Source organism: Arvicanthis niloticus, chromosome 11 (assembly GCF_011762505.2).
Source record: "Arvicanthis niloticus isolate mArvNil1 chromosome 11, mArvNil1.pat.X, whole genome shotgun sequence".
NCBI lineage: Eukaryota > Metazoa > Chordata > Mammalia > Rodentia > Muridae > Arvicanthis > Arvicanthis niloticus.
The window spans coordinates 65,736,783-65,754,054 of NC_047668.1; the positions used below are offsets into that span (position 1 = coordinate 65,736,783).

At 43.4% G+C, this 17,272-nt stretch overlaps 1 protein-coding gene across 4 annotated transcripts in view; it reads right to left on the reverse strand.

Moving 5' to 3' along the window:
- The window catches only part of Dhx57 (DExH-box helicase 57), a 50,695-nt gene that overhangs the window by 9,907 nt on the left and 23,516 nt on the right, over positions 1 to 17,272 (reverse strand). For all 4 annotated transcript variants that reach the window (XM_034514101.2, XM_034514100.2, XM_076942324.1 and 1 more), the window contains 10 exons: positions 15,920 to 16,053; positions 14,831 to 14,885; positions 11,782 to 11,990; positions 9,399 to 9,515; positions 7,094 to 7,190; positions 5,720 to 5,893; positions 4,549 to 4,749; positions 2,569 to 2,845; positions 1,257 to 1,352; positions 1,089 to 1,172 (listed from right to left, as the gene is read on the reverse strand). In XM_034514101.2, coding sequence (XP_034369992.1) covers positions 1,089 to 1,172; positions 1,257 to 1,352; positions 2,569 to 2,845; positions 4,549 to 4,749; positions 5,720 to 5,893; positions 7,094 to 7,190; positions 9,399 to 9,515; positions 11,782 to 11,990; positions 14,831 to 14,885; positions 15,920 to 16,053 — 1,444 coding nt within the window. The remainder of the gene's footprint in view (positions 1 to 1,088; positions 1,173 to 1,256; positions 1,353 to 2,568; positions 2,846 to 4,548; positions 4,750 to 5,719; positions 5,894 to 7,093; positions 7,191 to 9,398; positions 9,516 to 11,781; positions 11,991 to 14,830; positions 14,886 to 15,919; positions 16,054 to 17,272) is intronic.

A 17,272-nucleotide genomic window follows, 5' to 3' on the forward strand; every position in this document is an offset into this window, starting at 1 on the left:
TTATATTTTATACATTTTAACTGAGTGCTCTGATTTTCTTGCAAATTCTTGGGATGAGCAAAACAAATGTAATTTATTTTTGCTTGTGGTACTGCTTGTTGCCTTTTGTTTTGTTTGTTTTGTTTTTCAAGATAGGGTTTGTCTGTTTTGTGCTGGCTATCCTGAAACTCTCTGTAGTCCAGGCTGACCTCTAACTCACAGAGATCTGCCTGCTCTGGCCTCCCAAGGTCTGGGATCAAAGGTGGGCGGCTGCCTCTGCCATCAGGCTTGTTACTTTATTTTCTAACCTTCTGTTAGCATTTCTATCCAGGTCCTGTCAGTCCCTTCCTTACCTGAGCCTGGAGTAGCTAACGTTTCCCAGCGAAACTCATCTGCAGAACTTTCCCTCGTGTCCTACTTTATGGTCTTACTGCATCACAGCTGATGTTGGGAATATGGAGACATTATTAAGTGTTTTACATCCAGGCACTAAAATGTGCCAATGTCTTTGTCTTGTGGCTTTTGTTCAAATATAGGCTGCAAGAATCAAATGCAGTGGCTCATATTTGTGGTCTCCTTACTTGGAAGGCAGAGAGAGGCAAGAGGACTGAGGTGTTGAGGACAAACCTGGCAACACAAAAGAGCCCATTACTTCAAAAGTGGGAGGCATATGGATGGGGGATGGCTTGCTTAGCATGCTGGAAACCTGACTCTGATCCATTTCACTGGTCTGAACAAAACAGGTCAGGTCGGGTCCCTGGTACAGCTTATGTACCAGAAGAGAAAAAAACTAGATGTCTGAAGCAGGAGTACTAAGAACACTGGTTTATGTTCCTTGGGCCTCCGTCTTGGTCCTCCCTTTCTCCAGCCTCCAGACTGTTAGTAAAACAAAAGCTTTGTAGAGACCGTCTCCATGGAGACTTTGGCTTCCCAGACACGGTGGAAGGGAGCCTACAGCGATGTCACAGGGGAAGATAGAGACACACATCTTCATGTTCAGGAGTCCATTTTGCACAGCTGAGAAGATAGCGTTCCCACTGTCCTGACAATCCCTCTGGGCAACTGCCAGCTACGACGGGGAAATGATGGGGGAGCGGCACAGGACTCACCTGCAGGGTTCTCCCAGACAGGAAATTTTGTCTGCAGTAATTATAACTTGCTCGTGCACTTTCTTTTGTACTCAGCTGCCAACCCTAAATTGTGGAGAGAATGAAACTGAACTTACTTTGACACTGGTGCCAGCTGTGGCTCCACAGGGAAGTTCTGAGTTCCCTTACCTTATATGCGCATAGAAGGGCCAGATAATCACTGTTTGCAAATGCAAATTCCAGTTTTTTCTGATTAGCCTCTTCTTTTTTATCCCAGGGAGACACCTAAATGAGGAATGGATTTGAAGGATGGTTTATCTGAGGTTTCAAAGGGCGTTTCCTACTGCTGCTGAAGCCACTACCTGGGGAAAGCATCCTGCAGGGATCGGAGTCTGCTACTCCATGTACAGGTTTATTCAAGGCAAGCAGTGGAGCCAGTGAAGGGTCTTTTGTTCTGTGAGTTCACATGAGTCCAGGAGAAGCTCTTTAGGTGTTTTAAGACCAAATGGCAAAAGAGCCATCAAGGAAGGACAACACATTTTATTTGCTGGATCTGCTGTTTGGTTCTTTCTTTCCTTTTTTAATGATTTACTTTTGTGTGCACTGATCTTTTGCCTGCATGTATCAGTGAGGGTGACAGATTCCCTGAAACTGGAGATACAAACAGCTGTGAGCTGCCATGTGGGTGCTGGGAATTGAACCCTGGTCCTCTGGAAGAGCAGCCAGTGTTCTTAACTGCTGAGACATCTCTCTAGCCCCTGTTTTTTGTTGTTGTTGTTGTTGTTTTTAAAGACATTCTCACTGTGAGACTCTGTCTAGCCTAGAATTTGCTATGTACACTAAGCTGGCTTCAAATTTGTTGTGATCATCCTGTCTCTGTTTCTAGAATATAGATCACCACACCCAACTTATTTTTTCTTTTTGATGTCTGAGACAGAGATTCTATTCTATAGCCCAGACTGGCATGGAACTCACATGCAGCTCAGGCTGGCCCTGAAAACTGGTCACAGTGGGATGCTCATACAAAACCCCAATTGTTCCTCCCTGCTGTGGTGCTGGAGATTAAGTCTGAGGCCTCACACAGGCTACAAAGTACTACACTGTAACTCCTAAAGTCTACTGACTTAAACCCTTTACACGAGTGGACTGTACGTGGAAATTATCTTCAATACAGTTACTTTTTAAAGTTGATAATGTGCTCATTACCTTTTCAAATTATAAAGTGCTATCTTGTTGGTTTACTATTTTGATTCTTCTAAAATAAGCAATAGCAAACAAAAACCATATTATTTTAATAAGCTATACCTCTAATTCCCAAGTTTTTTGGGGGGTGGGTGGGGTTGGGAGATATAGGTTTTTCTAAGGATCAAATACCATTGTGCTTTGAAATCTTTCACATCCCACATACATGCACGTTTTTAGGGGCTCATATACCTCTGAAGTCTAAAGCCTCCTTCAAGACCTGTGACATAAATTCCAATTTAGACAAATGTTCACTTACAAAAGGGGACTTAAAAGCCAAGCTGGCAGCAATGGTGAGAGCCGGGTCCAGACAGCGGAAGATAGAGCCTAACAACATCAGCTTGCCAATCCTCACGTCCACGGGCAGAGAGGCCAAGTGGTAACCCAGAGGGGTCAGCTTTTCCTCTGGAGTCAAGGCTCCCAGGTCTCGCAGCCGTACTTTTGAGGCACGAAGAGAATCAATATGTGGAGGTTCAATGAACCGAGAGAACACCGACTGGAGATTATGTGTACTAAACATTTCTAAAATCTTAATTCTGAGAAAGAAAAGAAAATCAGGATTTGTAAATCTGGTATCTGGCAGAATGAAGCAGAGGGATAACTTTTGTTTCTTGAGTAAGAAATGCCTTTAAAAAAGGATTGATTTAATCCTTGCTTATTATGTATAGATGTGTCTGCATGTAGGTATGAGCACCCAGTGCAGGTGCTGAAGCACCCAGTGCAGGTGCTGAAGCACCCAGTGCAGGTGCTGTCAGGGGCTCCCTTGGAATTGTATTCCAAATGGTTATGAGCTGTCTGTCAGTGGGCTCTGGGAACTGAACTCGGGTCTTCTGGAAGAGCCACAGTGCTCTTAATCTTTAAGCCCTCTCTCCAACTCCTCCCATGTGGTTTTCTAAGCCACACAGCGTTTGATGGTTTGTGAGCAGAAGCAGCCTCCCCAGTTCCAGGATTACAGGCAGGGATCCCCACACCCAGCTGCAGTGCTGCTTTACATAAAGCCTTTACAAATCTTGTCCTCTAGTTTTCTTAGCAATAAACTACAGAGACACTGAAAAGTCTACCTACCCATATTAAATTCTTTTAACAAACTTTCAAAATTGCCTTTTTCTCTTAACAGTGGGTTCAGATTATGAAAGAGAATTCAGATGGTGAACAAAGCATTGGTAAGGATGTGGAAATGTTGAGTACTGGGGTGGGAAGGGACACTGGACAGCTGCCATGGAAGGCAGGGAGGCTCCTCAAGCTGAGAACAGAACTATACAGGACCCAGCAGTCACACTGCTTGTGCTTATTCCTGTTGTTTTGAGAGAGGGTCTCTCTGTAGCCCTGGCTGTCTTGGAACTCACTCTGTAGACCAGGCTGGCCTCAAACTCAGAGGTCCACCTGCTTCTGCCTCCCAAGTGCTGGGATTAAAGGCGTGCACCACCACCATCACCTGGTGAATCTCTTTTGTGTTATCAGCGCAGATAATACAGCTGCTACTCATTAATGTTCATATATTTGTAGCTTAGCTTTCTCACTGGGGCATTTCCCTGCAGCGGTGAGCTGACGTGACAAATGTAGTGAAACTGCAAGGAGGAAAAAAGGATGAACTATGCTGGCAGGACCATAGTGGGGATTGTAGCACGGGGCAGAGGGCTTGACTACCGTGCACAGCCCTTAAAAAAGAAGAGCTTTATACAGCTAAGCCTTACCACCTCAATTATTTTATTTTCCTTTTTAAGTTAACAACTGGATAAAAGAGTATGGATAATTTGCATTTTTTATATCATCAAGCAATTTTTCATAAACATTGAATTAAAACTTCTTTAGTTCATGTAATATTGAATCTGTTCAACTACTTACTAAATCCCATCTTATGACATTGTTCATTAGCTAATAATGGTGTTGTAAGTTTTGTTTACTTTTCTCTAACTGATAATGCGACTGTAGACTTTTCTCTAGCATACTAAGATTATTTGTGTCCTCTGGCTGAAATTCCCTGGCAAGTCAAGTTACTTTCCTAATTTAGAAATGTCTTTTTGAGAATTATTATAAGGCCACGCTCTGAAATGTGAGACTCTCTATGTGTAGAGAGTTAAAAGGCAGGAAAGGACCACACTGATGGGCTTTATGCAAATGAAGGATGGCATCCACTCTATTCTTCGCACCATGCCTCCTACTAGGAAAAAGACCTTGAAACTTAGATGGAAGGAGAAGCGTGGGCTGTGCATGCAGAGGAGGCAAACTGGGACGTAACCTGAGGCACAGCTGCTCCAGTGGCACTCTTTGGATTTCTGGGAGCTGCTGCTTCAGAAGCTGGTGGTTGTAGTGGTGGCTCGTGAACAAATGGAAGCAGACTCCAGATGCAACTCGGCCAGCTCGGCCTTTCCGCTGCAGAGCATTGGCCTGAGACACAAATGTGTCCTCTAGACTTTCCATTCCTTTGCCGGCATCATATCTAGAAAGGAAAAGGAAATAGAAGATTGAGTTATTCTGTGTGCATGTGCATGTAAGCCAGAGAATAACTCTGGCTGTAGTTCTTCCCATACTGTCTCTGCCACCCCCTCCGTTGGTCTCGGTCTCTCTCTCTCGGTCTCTCTCTCTCTCTCTCTCTCTCTCTGTCTCTCTCTCTGAGACAAGGTCTCTCACTGGCCTGGGACTCATCCAGTAGGGTAGGCTGGCTGACCAGTGAACATGAGTGATTTTTCCTGTCTCTCCTTCCCCAGATATTAGACGTGCATGCCATTATATCTAGCTTTTTCCTTTCCTTCCTTCTCTCCCTCCTTTTCTCCCCTTTTCTCTCACTTTCTCTCTCTCTCCTCATTCCATCCTTTTTTTTTTTTTTTTTTTTTTTTTTTGAAACATAGTTCTGTGTGTAGCCTTGGCTGTCCTGGAACATTCTTTGTAGACCAAGCTGGCTTCGAACGTATAGAGATCCACCTGCCTCTGCCTCCCAAGTACTGGTTCAAAGGCGTATGCTACCACTGACTGGGTCTTCCTTCCTTTCTTAAATGTGGGTTCTGGGGATTGAACATAGTTCCTGCAAGTACTTAACTGAGTTACTTTTAAGAATGTTGTCAGGACTACTGGGCACAGACAAGAGTTTTACTCATGTAACACAACCACCTTATTCCTCAAGATATACAGTCTGGCTTATTGTAGGGCAGTGGTATAACTAGTGCCATGATGATGTAGGTCCAGCAGACACCACACACATTTTCTTTAGCCATTTTTTTCTCATCCAAGTACAGGAAAAAAATCACATGGGAAAATGAATCCATTTGCATTTGTGATTTTGCATCCTTGTTTGACTTCCATATTCATGACACTGGCCATGGAGCCACATACAATATTCTTTTCATGAGTGTTCAATGGCAGTAACCATTAACAGCTGTGTTATCCTAAAGGAGATTAGTTACTTCACCTACCTCTTTTCTTTCATTTTCCCAGAATCGATGACATAAACAACATCATCAATGGTTATGGATGTCTCAGCAATGTTGGTGGAAATGATAATCTTAGTTACACCTATTGGAGGTTTCACAAACACCGCCTGCTGCTCTTCACTGGATAACGACGAGTGAAGTGGGTGAATAACACATCTAAAAGGAAGGGAACCACAGTAAGGATTCTGGCATGAACCATCGAAACTGACCCGCAGTGGGTAAATTTCTACTGAAATTAATTAAATGACTTCAAGAGTTGTAGTAGTTTGAATAGGCTTGGCTCATGGGAAGTGGCACTATTAGGAGGCGTGGCCTAATTGGAGGAGGTGTAGCCTTGTTAGAGGAAGTCTGTCACTGTGGAGGCAGGGCTTTGAGGTCTCATTTGCATACTTATGTCTGGCCAGTGTGAGCCAGATCCATTTCCTTCTGCTGCCTTTGGATGAAGATGTTATACTCTAAACTTTCTCCAGCACCCTGTCTGCCTGAGGCTGCCATGCTTCCTACTATGATGATAATGGACTGAACCTCTGAACTTGTAAGCGAGCCCTAATTAAATGTTGTCCCTCATACGAGTTGCCTTGGTCATGGTGTCTCTTGTCATCAATGGAAATACTAAGACAGCATCTGACAGCTTTGAGCAAGCCCTTAAGGCCCAGGTCTTCCAGGCCTGAGGGCTCCTTCTGGTCTCATGAAATACAGCCTTCCAGAAACAAAAACCTTGTGCCAACCTGGGAAAAGTTCTGGGGTTATTCAGTAGTAAGCCACCAAGAGGAATAAATGATTGATATTTTATAAGTAACAAACCTAAAACAAACTAACCAGCAAAGAATAATCTTTTTCTTAAGTCCAGAGAGAGGGGGCAAAGTGTGATACAAGTTAGGATATCCATTGCTAATGATACAAGTTAGGATATCCATTGCTAATGATACAAGTTAGGATGTCCATTGCTGAATTTCTAGGAAGTGCTTGCTAGCTAGCTTTGCCCTCGTATGTGACGGCACAGCCAGTGACTGGGAAAAATTGTTTTCTCTCAGAATGGCAGCATTTCTTTGTTATTATTAATGCTAGCTTTCCCCAGTGCCCGCCCCCCCCCCCCCCTTTCAGGAATCTGGCAACTGAAACTGCAGGCAGATTTGCTGAGTCACTATGATAAGTGAAGAGAAATGTCTGTCCTTGATGGAATGGAGTAACATTTCCTGGAGCAGAGGTCTCCCATTTCTAGCTGGAATAAACAAACACGTGTTTGAGCGGTGACACCACAGTCTAAGGAGGGTAAGGGTGACCATAGGAACCCTTCCGCTCTTCATCTTTAGAGATGGCTGCAGTGGAAGACTGGATAGAGAACAGGTGGCTTACCGGTGACTGCGTCTGTTGTTGAAAAGAGAGTTAGACTGTAGCTGTTCATAAAGCATCTTGATTTCTGCTAGCCCTGGTAAAAACACAAGTATAGCACCTGGGAATAAAAATAAATAAATAAATGAACAAGGAAAACTAATAAGAATTTGATAACTTTTCAGAAAAGCATGCTTTAAGTTATTCAGAAGCACTAGCCAAGCTCCCTCCCTCCTCTCTCTACCCCCCCCAATGTGCGTGTGTGTACAGAGCATCTGAGAACCAAAGCAAACACCTTGCACATGTCAGACCAGCTAAGCTCTTCCACATACTTCGTACCCTGCCATTATCTGTTTCTGCTGTAGATGAGTGACCTTTAGACCAGAAGATTCTTTTGTTAATGAGATCTAGACATTTTACTGGACATGATAAAAAAAAAAAAAGAAACAAAAAACTATAACTGGTACTCTGATCTGACTATCTAAGATTAGACACATTTGAAAGAAGCAACCATAAGAGATGATGGCGTGTTTCTGTCCTAACAGCAGTCCCTCCCCAGTAGTTAGTTACTTCTGCAGATTGCTGAGACCAGTCACTTGGTAGTTCAGGTGGTCTTGAGACCCAGTCTTGAGACTTGTAGTTCAGGCTGGCCTTTAGCCTGTGTTGAGTCTCCTGCCTCAGTGGCCTAAGTACTGAGGTTGTAGGCATGAGCCTCCACACCCAGCTTTCTCTTGTGCTTCATTCACGAAGGAAGCAGATAACCTCTTCACTAGTGTCTCCCTCAGTCTTACGCAGTGAGCAGGATGTCCATGCCAGCTGTCTAGCATGGATGTAAAGCAGATCTCCTCAACTCATTGCCTACAGTCATAGCTTACTCTTCCCATAAAACTAGGAAGGAGTCTAAATCATCTCGAAAATAGAGGAGGGCCAAACAGCACAGGGATTTTTTTTTCCACACACATTACCTCATTTGGCCTTCACAGCCACCCTACATAAGAAGGGCATCAGTAGGTGACACACTACTCAGCCCTTGGTTGGGCCTTACCTGGTAAGATGTCTGCCTCAATACAGACTTTCAGTTTCTGGCCTCAGATCCATCCTGTGTTCTTTTGCACTAAATGACACACAACTTAGAGTGGTAAGGTAATCTATTGATCTGTCGATCTACCGATAAATAGATAGGAAATTGTCTATATTTTTGTCTTCCTCCCCCATGGCTTGGCCACCTGTGGGGGACAGCTCTCATATTCACAAATATATCACTGATTCTTTTTTTGTTTTGTTTTGTTGTTGTTGTTCGTTTGTTTGTTTCGAGATAGATCTCACTATGTATTCCTGGCTAAACTGGAACGGCTCTGTTGCAATGCACACCAGGGTGGGCTTGGACTCACAGAGACTGGTCTGCCTCTTCCTCCCAAGGGCTGAGATTAAAAGCACGTGCCACCATTCCTGGTGAATTTTGGTAATTTTCTAAGATTCCTTTTGGGCTGGCATGTTTGTTTTAAAAAAATCATTTTCTTTGGAATGAAACCAGGCCACTAGTCTATTGGTAATGCATTAACAACACCTGTTTGCATGGCTGTCCCGTCTCCTTAGAAAACATCATAATGATAAAGTCTGAACTGAGAGAGCAGCCATTATCACTGCTCCTAAGTACTATGTCATGAACATGTAAAGTCTGTTATTAATCTATTATTCCATTCAATCAGCACCCAACCCTTCAACAAAAATTGCTTATAGTTAGGCATAGTAGTGTACACCTTTAATTCCAGCATTTAGAAGGCAGAAGCAGGTGGTTTTCTGTGAGTTCAAGGCCACTCTGGTCTATATAATGAGTTCTAGGCGATCTAGGACCTCAAAGTGAGACCCTGTCTTAATTTTAAAAACTTCTATACTTAAATGTTCCAAGCCCTTTCCTAGGAGCTGAGAGATACAGGAGAACAAGAAGCCCTGCTCTTTTAATTTTTTTTCAAGACACAGTTTTTCTGCATAGCCCTGCCTGTCTTGGAACTTGCTCTGTAGACCAGGCTGGCCTTGAACTCAGAGATCTACCTCCCTTTGCCTCCAGAGTGCTGGGCTTAAAGTGTGGGCTGCCACCACCCAGCAAAATCCCTGCTCTTAAGTTTATACACTACTGAAGGGAGATGGGTCAGTAAGCAGAACAGTTTCAGGCAGTGTCACATACTAGTCCTGTTATGCAGAATAAGAGTGAGGAGAAGGTCACAGAGAGGATGGCCTGTGATGAAGACACACAGAGGAAACCCACTCAAGACCAGACTTAGTGTTTCATATGTGCATCACTGGGGCCTGAGAAAAGAGAGTTAGTTACCTGGAGGGTAGGAGTGTTTGCCATCTACAATCCACTCTAATAAGGCCTCTATTAATTCAAGGTTGACCTTTTCAAAATCCATGACAGACATTGTCTTGATGACTGACTTGCTCACCCCTGAAAGAAAAGTAAAAATCAGAAGAATAATTACACCTTATACCTGTGAGGTTTGTGAGTGCTGGGTCAGTTCAGTAGCACAGAAGTTTGAATCTAAGGTGCTTGCTTGGTGGCCTTTTTCATTTCATCCCTCAGAAAACACTGGTTGCAGGAGTGCACACACTGTCCCTCTCCCTCTCTTTAAGAACTTCTGATCCTCTTTGCCCCCCTCTCAAGTGCTGGGACTATATGCACACACCAGCATGCACACACCAGCACATCTAGGTTCTGTATTGTTGGAGAGCAAAGCCAAGGCTCCCTGGCAAGTCCATACACTTGATACAGACTGTATCAACTGAGAGTCACATCCCCAACCCAAACGTACTTTGTTTTTCTGGGGCAGCAACCCAAAGAGAAGCCCTTGACAGTGCTTGCCCTGTTAGAACTTTTAACTCTCTCCTCCTCCTTCTCCTTTAACCACCACATAGTTATTCAAAGTTTAAGATCTAGACTCAAATTCAGTCAGGCACATTTTAGAAACTCCTCCAAGATTCAATCAAACCCTCATCTAGAAGCCCAGGTAACAGTTACCACAGGAAGACATGAATGGAACACAGCTGTTTCACTAGCATCTTATAACAGTGCTCAACTTTTAGGTCCCTTTAAGACAGAGACAGAAATGATGGATCTTCCTTGAAGGATGCATGTGAATTTAAGAACTTCCTCAATGCTGGGCATAGTGTTGCAGGCCTTTAATCCCATTACTTGGGAGGCAGAGACAGGCAGATCTCTGTAGGTTCAAGGCCAGCCTTGTCTACATAGTGAGTTCCAGGTCCTCTTTTGACCCCCCCCCCACCCGAAAGAACTTACTCCATCCCTTTGATATTGGTCCAGGTAAGAATCTATAAACTTCCTACCACTGAAGTCAGCAAAAGCTTCCTCGGCTTTTTGGGTCTCTCACTGAACCTGAAGTCCAGTTTCAATCTGACTGATCCTCCTGTTTGCTGTATGTATTCCAGCCCCACTTCTGTTAAGGTATAAGCACTCACCACCAACATGCCTGGTTGTTATGCAAGCTCTGGGGATCTGAACTCAAATCCTCATAATGTGCCCACCAATCAATGTCTCCAGGCCAATATTGGCATTTTAAAGATTATTTTGTAGAGTGTCCCTCTATTTGTTTTTTCTGGTGTTCATTACAATCAAGTCATTCATTTTTGACTGAAATACCACAAAATAATGTTGTGGTATTTCAGTGTGAGCATCCAGTGCATGATTAGGGTCTGCAGTCTTGGCTTGCCCCATCATTGGTGATTGGCTTGATCATCCTCCCCATGTAATTGTTACTAATTCCCTGTGTAGTGAAGTCATTTGTGGAGAGGTATGAGATTTACTTAAGTATTGGGTAAATTTTACACACCAGCAGTATATATGGTCTTTAAAAATAACATATTTAAGTGAGTATAATACCATATGCTTATAGAGCTGGCTACTTGGAAGGCCGAAGCAAGGGTTCAAGGCTAGCCCATGCAATATAGTAAGACCTCTGTCTCAAAAATAAATAAATAAATAAATAAAATGACATTTTAAAAATTCCTCCTTTAAACATTTTACTTGTGTTGTTAGGGATTCCCCTCCTCCTGTGACATACTGTGCCTGGCTACTGTTCCTTCCCATGAAACCTGCCATCTACATAATCAGACGTTATGTACACAGGAAGTCCAAGGTTACTACTTTGCTTTTGTCCTTAAAGCTGAGGCTAGTCCCAGCTCCCAGCCCACCTTCCTGTTCTTTTTCCCAGACTCCCATCTCTCACTTATCTCCCGTAGAGCTCTAACCTCTGTTACTCCTGCAGGGTCAGCTGGCTTTTCTTTCTCTCCTATCAAAGACTTTTCTTTTTTTGTTTTTTTGAGACAGGGTTTCTCTGTGTAGCCCTGGCTGTCCTGGAACTCACTCTGTAGACCAGGCTGCCCTCGAACTCAGAAATCCGCCTGCCTCTGCCTCCCAAGTGCTGGGATCAAAGGTGTGCGCCACCACTGCCCTGACTTTTCTTTAATAATCAGAAAACAGAAACAAAAAGAAAACAAACTAAGCAAAGCCCACTGTCAGGCATGCTAGCTGTAATCTGTACGTTAGACTGCTGGGTTTGTCAGTTTAAAGTTGTTCTGATAGATATAAGACAATGTTACTATAAAAGAAGTCCTGTTTTTCTTTTCTCTGGGTCTTAGTATGGAAGACGTGACAAGAAACATCGCACATTTGATGCCATTCCTGAGCAGCACAGTACCTTTATAACGGATCAGGAGCTGCTTCAAGTCTAACTGTTGATCAGGTATCGTATCTTTGACAGACTCCTCCTCATCCTGGAGCTGAAGGGACAGCCTCAGGTCTTCCTCTACCTCCTCCAGTGCAGTTCTGTTGTGCCTGGCTTTAAGTTTTTCCTTTGCAATCTGCTTCATGGAGCGCATATATGGGCTCCCATCCTGTAACACATACCTGAGGGAGAAGACAAAAGTATGTGTCTCTGTGGTGTGTTCCTGCTGCAGAAGACAGAAATTATTCTCCCACTTTGTTTACCCTCAGCAGAATGCTGTTGTTTCTGTCCAGCTCATGTGTTACCTCCTTAGCAGTCCAGGATTCTGCTGGCTGTGCCCTGTTTGGTTGGGAACACACTGGAATGAATGCCATTGGTTCTGTGTAATGTTCTCACCTAACGCAGACAAGACTATGGAAGTGCTACCCAGGAAGAATTACAGACTTTCAGAAGACATCTGAGCTATGTTCTTAGTTGCAGTGCCCGAATTTTAATTCCTTCTTTGAGAATCTCACCCACCTCCCCAAGGCTCCAACTATAATTCTAAAACAGCTAATTCTACCCAGTAAAACAAAATGTAGACCTGAATTACCACGTCTTTTCTGAACACTGCTATAAGACCATAATCAAACACACTACAAGACTCTCTCATTAGACAGTTGGCTATGTGTTGGAGATACTACTATTGTTATGGTGAAGTGGAAAAGTCTACACTTGGCACTAACAGCTTAGGTCAGAGTTCTAGGCCTGCAACTAAATCACCATGCCACGGAACTTCCAAGAGTCCATTTCAAAAGTCTTATTTTCTCATCATCCAGGAGAATTGACTGACATAACTGGAAACTCCTTCCTCTGGAGGTCTAAGGTTTCTCAGAGGCCCTGGGAAAGATAAGGGTTAGGGGGACAGTGAACAAGTGGGGCTCCCTTTTGCCTTCCTACCTTGCTCACCCAGATAATTCTCATTTTAATTCTTACTTCTTTATGATTCTTTATAAGATGTTATTTATAGAAAAGGTTCCATAGCCTTTTGTGAAGTCTAAAATTTAGTGGTTCTATAATCTTTGACTTTCTCCAGCTACTTTTCACCATCAAATGCCATGTTCTCCCTTCCCATTCAACATTTATCTTGGCATTTACCAAATGTCAGTTTTATGCAGGGGCTATGGCAGTGTGGCATGGTATGGTGTGGTGATGTGTGGTGAAGTACAGAGAACCTTTTAAGAAACTTGCAAACCAGTGAGAACAGACCAAGATGGTCACTAATCTGCAAGGCAGACTGGAAAAAGTGCCGATAGAGGTACATCAGAAGCGCCTGAACCCTCTAAGGAACAAGCAGATGGGAATTTCATCAAGGTAGCATGCAAGCTGAGGTTAAAGGATGACTTGGAAGGAAGGTGGAGCAGAAGTAAAGAATAAAGAGGGACAAGTCTGCCAAGGAGCAGCAGGCCGAGGACCATCTGCTGCCGAGGACCGGCCGGCTGATGCTGCCGAGGCTTCTACAGCGAGCTGCTCCACATCGGCAGTATTTCCACCCTAGGTTTTGTGCTGGGCAATAAACAGCCTGATCTAGAAGTTTCTGTCACAGAAGTGACAGCTAAAAATCTGATAGCCAGCAAGGGTGGGTTAACAGTAAGGAGTAAAAGTCTGGAGGATTCTCAAGTCAGAAAGCCATAGAGAAACCTGTTTGTATACAATAGGAATGAACATTCCTACCCAGTTCTGAAACCGTACAGGTAGTGCTCACTTTTTTTGCTGTTTTGTATACATAACGTGCGCGCGCGCGCGTGCGTGCTCGTGTGTGTGTGTGTGTGTGTGTGTGTGTGCGCGCGCGCGCGCGCGCGCGCGTGTGTGTGTGTGTGCGCGCGCGCAAGCTTGCATGCTTGCCTACCTGCCTGCCTGCCCGACCGCCCGCCCGCCTGCCTGCCCGCCTGCATGCATGAACTCAGAGGACTACTTGTATAAGTCAGTTTTCTCCTTCCTCCATGTGGGTTTCAAGATCAAACTCAGAGTATCAACTTGGTGGCAAGTATTACTCTCTAAGCCATCTAGCCTCCTCCTTTTTTTTTTTTTTTTTTTTTTTAATATTTATATATTTACTTATTTTTATTTTTTTTTTTTATTTTTTTTTGAGACAGGGTTTCTCTGTGTAGCCTTGGCTGTCCTGGAACTCACTCTGTTGATTAGGCTAATCTGGAACTCAAAGATTTGTCTGCCTCTGCCTCCCAAGTGCTGGGACTAAAGGCGTGTGCCACCACCACCTGGCTCTTAAAAAGCAATTTTAGAGATTTGTTTTTATTTAGTTGTGTTTGTGTCTGCATGTGGGTATGTGTGTGTGTCTGCCTGGTGTCCGGGGAGGCCACAAGTATCAGATCCCCTGAGAGTGGAGTTATCGATAGCTGTGAGCCCTATGTGGGTGCTGTGAATTGAACTTAAAACCTCTAGAAAATTAGTCAGTATGCTTAACCACTGAACCATCTTTCCAGTCCCCTACACAGACAGCCTAACATTCAGCCTATATTACAAACTTCCCGAGAGCATGATAACAGTTCACGTTTATAAAGCATGTATCATGAGTCAGGCACAGTTCTAGCACTTTGTTTATTTGGTTTTAGTTTTCTTTTTTAGCCATGTAGGTAACTGTAAAGGCCAGAAGACAGAATCAGATCTCTGGAGCTGGAGTCCCAGTTGCTGGGGACTGAACTTCGCTCCTCTAGAACAGCAAGTGCTCTCTGTTACTCTAGTTAAACGACTACCCTACTTATTCCTACTTGGTCCTCATGGCCCCGGGAAATGCTAACAGTACTAGATACACTTGACACCTGATGGAGCAGAGATGCAGACACACTAAGCACTTGTCAGAGGTAGTCAATAACAAGTAGGACTTAAGAGTCTGCTTGCTGACAAAGAGAGGAAAACAAGCTACTCAATGGAGAAGTGAGGTGAAAGACAAAGTAGAAAGGAAGGTACTGTCCTGGCGCACTCAAGATAAACAATACCCGTGTTCAAAGATTTTCTTCCTTACCTCGTCACAGCAAGTGCATCTTCCAGAAAAAATTGATCAACTGGAAATGCACGACCTAGAAAAACAAGAAAATAAACTAGAATTATCACAATCCCCAGTAAGCAAAGTTGGACATTTTGTGTGTATGTTTGAACACACCATCTACATAATAAAATAGTATTTGGAAAAATAAATAAAGATAAAAAAAATTTAAAAACATGTTTTTTTTTTTCTGTTATTGGAAGTATTTTGTTTGTATGTTCTTTGAGTCAGGGCCTCGCTACATAGCTCTGGTTGTCCTGGAACTCACTATGAAGACCAGGCTGGACTTGAACTCACAGAAAGCCCCCTGCGTCTGCCTCCCAAGTGCTGGGGTTAAAGGTATGTATTACTACACTCAGCTTACAAATATTCTTAAAAAGGTCTGGATGACAGAAATTGGTAGGCATAAGTTCTTATTAGTAGAGAATGGAGGTGCATAAGAAAGAAATAATTTCCCCATGGGACCTTTTAAAACCCATTACACTATTTCTTTCTTGCACACTCCCTACAGAGACATTAAACAGTCAGCACTGTATTCTGGACCCAGCACATGCTTCCTTCTCTTCCTCTGCTGTTACCAAGAATGCTATCACTTCAGTCAGTGTTTCCAAATTGTCCCTGTGGTAATCAATCAACCATAGAAAGACAGGCCAGGCTCAGAGTAGTAATTATTCCACAAGGCTGTGGAAGCATCCAAAGAAAATGCAGACTGCATTTTCCTTCAGAGTGAACCAGTATATGGACAGTTAGCACAATCCATAAATGAACAAGTAGGCATATCTTCCCTCTCTATGACAGGCTATTCTTGAAGATATATATTCTGATGTTAAATACAACAGAATGTTAGAAATCCTAAGAACTAAGACTTTAAGGTCACATGCAAAATTAAAATCTGGCAAGGGAGTAAATTACCTCTTCATCAGCTGCTTTACATTGCGTTGTTTTGCTGTAAACAAACCACTTCTCTAGAGACAGGTAAAAATTCTGAATGAACTCTGAAGTAGTAAGCCTTCCTTATTTAAGGGATGCACAGCAATGGAATGAGACTGAACAGTGTGCTTTGCTTACCTGGTATGGTGATGACTGGGCAGTAGCTGAAATACTTGGAAAAGAGCCCAGCATCCAGAGTTGCACTCATGAGAATGACCTGGAGGGTCGCTCTCTGCATCACAATGTCCTTCAAAACTAGCAGTAAGAAGTCACTGAAGACAAGAAAAGATAGTTGAGGGCCAGACACATCCAACATAGAAAACTAATGACTTTTGTGTATTTGGAGTATTTAAGACTTAAGGGAAAAGTATGGGACTTAGATGTGCCACAGTCCTGGTTGAGAAAAGTTCAGAATCTAAAAATATAAAACACCAGATGTCTTCAACAAATTCAGTGCAATACCAATCAAAGTATAATAGGATTTATCACTGAAGTTCATCATTCTGATTCTTTATAGGTCTACAAAAGGCACATACAAAGATTTTCATTATAGCACTGTTTGTAAGAGCAAAGTTACAGAAATGGCTAACTGTAACAGTCTCCAGTCTATGGAATGGCACGTGGCTGCTAAAAGGATAAACTAGAAGTCTAGAGAATGACACAAACACTCCTGAGCCTAGTGAAAACAAACTACAAAGCCCTCCATAAATTGTGGAGTGATGGACTTGACAGAGTAACAGTACACCAAGCAATATTCTTCACTAGTCTATGCTAGCCTTCATCTTCCTGCAATCTAAGATCAACACAGTTGACTGCTACTTCTATTCAAATGTCATCTGAGTATGCAATTCTACGCAGAATCCTTCAGTGACTTCTCATTAGTGCTGACATGGCTCTCTGCACCCTCATTTCCTTCTGCTCTCCCCTACCAGGTAGGTTTCAGCTGTCCTTGAGGAATGCAGCTTAGAGGGTCTCTGCACATCAGTAACATGCCAGAATGAGTTTCTGCCAGCTGCTTACATGGATGCCCCTCACTTCTTTTAAGACATGAAGCTCATGAAGAAGGAAGACCAAGTGTGGATGCTTCGGTCCTACTTAGAAGGAGTAACAAAAATACTCAAGGGAGCAAATATGAAAACAAAGTGTGGGACAGAAACTGAAGGAGGGACCATCTGGAGACCATTCCACCTGGGTATTCATCCCATGTACAGTCACCAAAGGTAGACACTGATGTGTATGGCAGGAAGTGCATGCTGACAGGAGCCTGATATAGCTGTCTCCTTAGAGGTCTGCCAAAGGCTGACACATTCAGAAACCAACGCTCATAGCTAACCACTGATCTGATCAAGGGTCCTCCAATGGAGAAGCTAGAGAGAAGACTGAAGGAGCAGAAAGGGTTTGTAGCCCCATGAGGAGAGCAACAATACCAACCAACCAGAGCTCCCCAAGGTCTAAACCACCAGCCTGGGAGCACATAGGGAGGGAGGGACT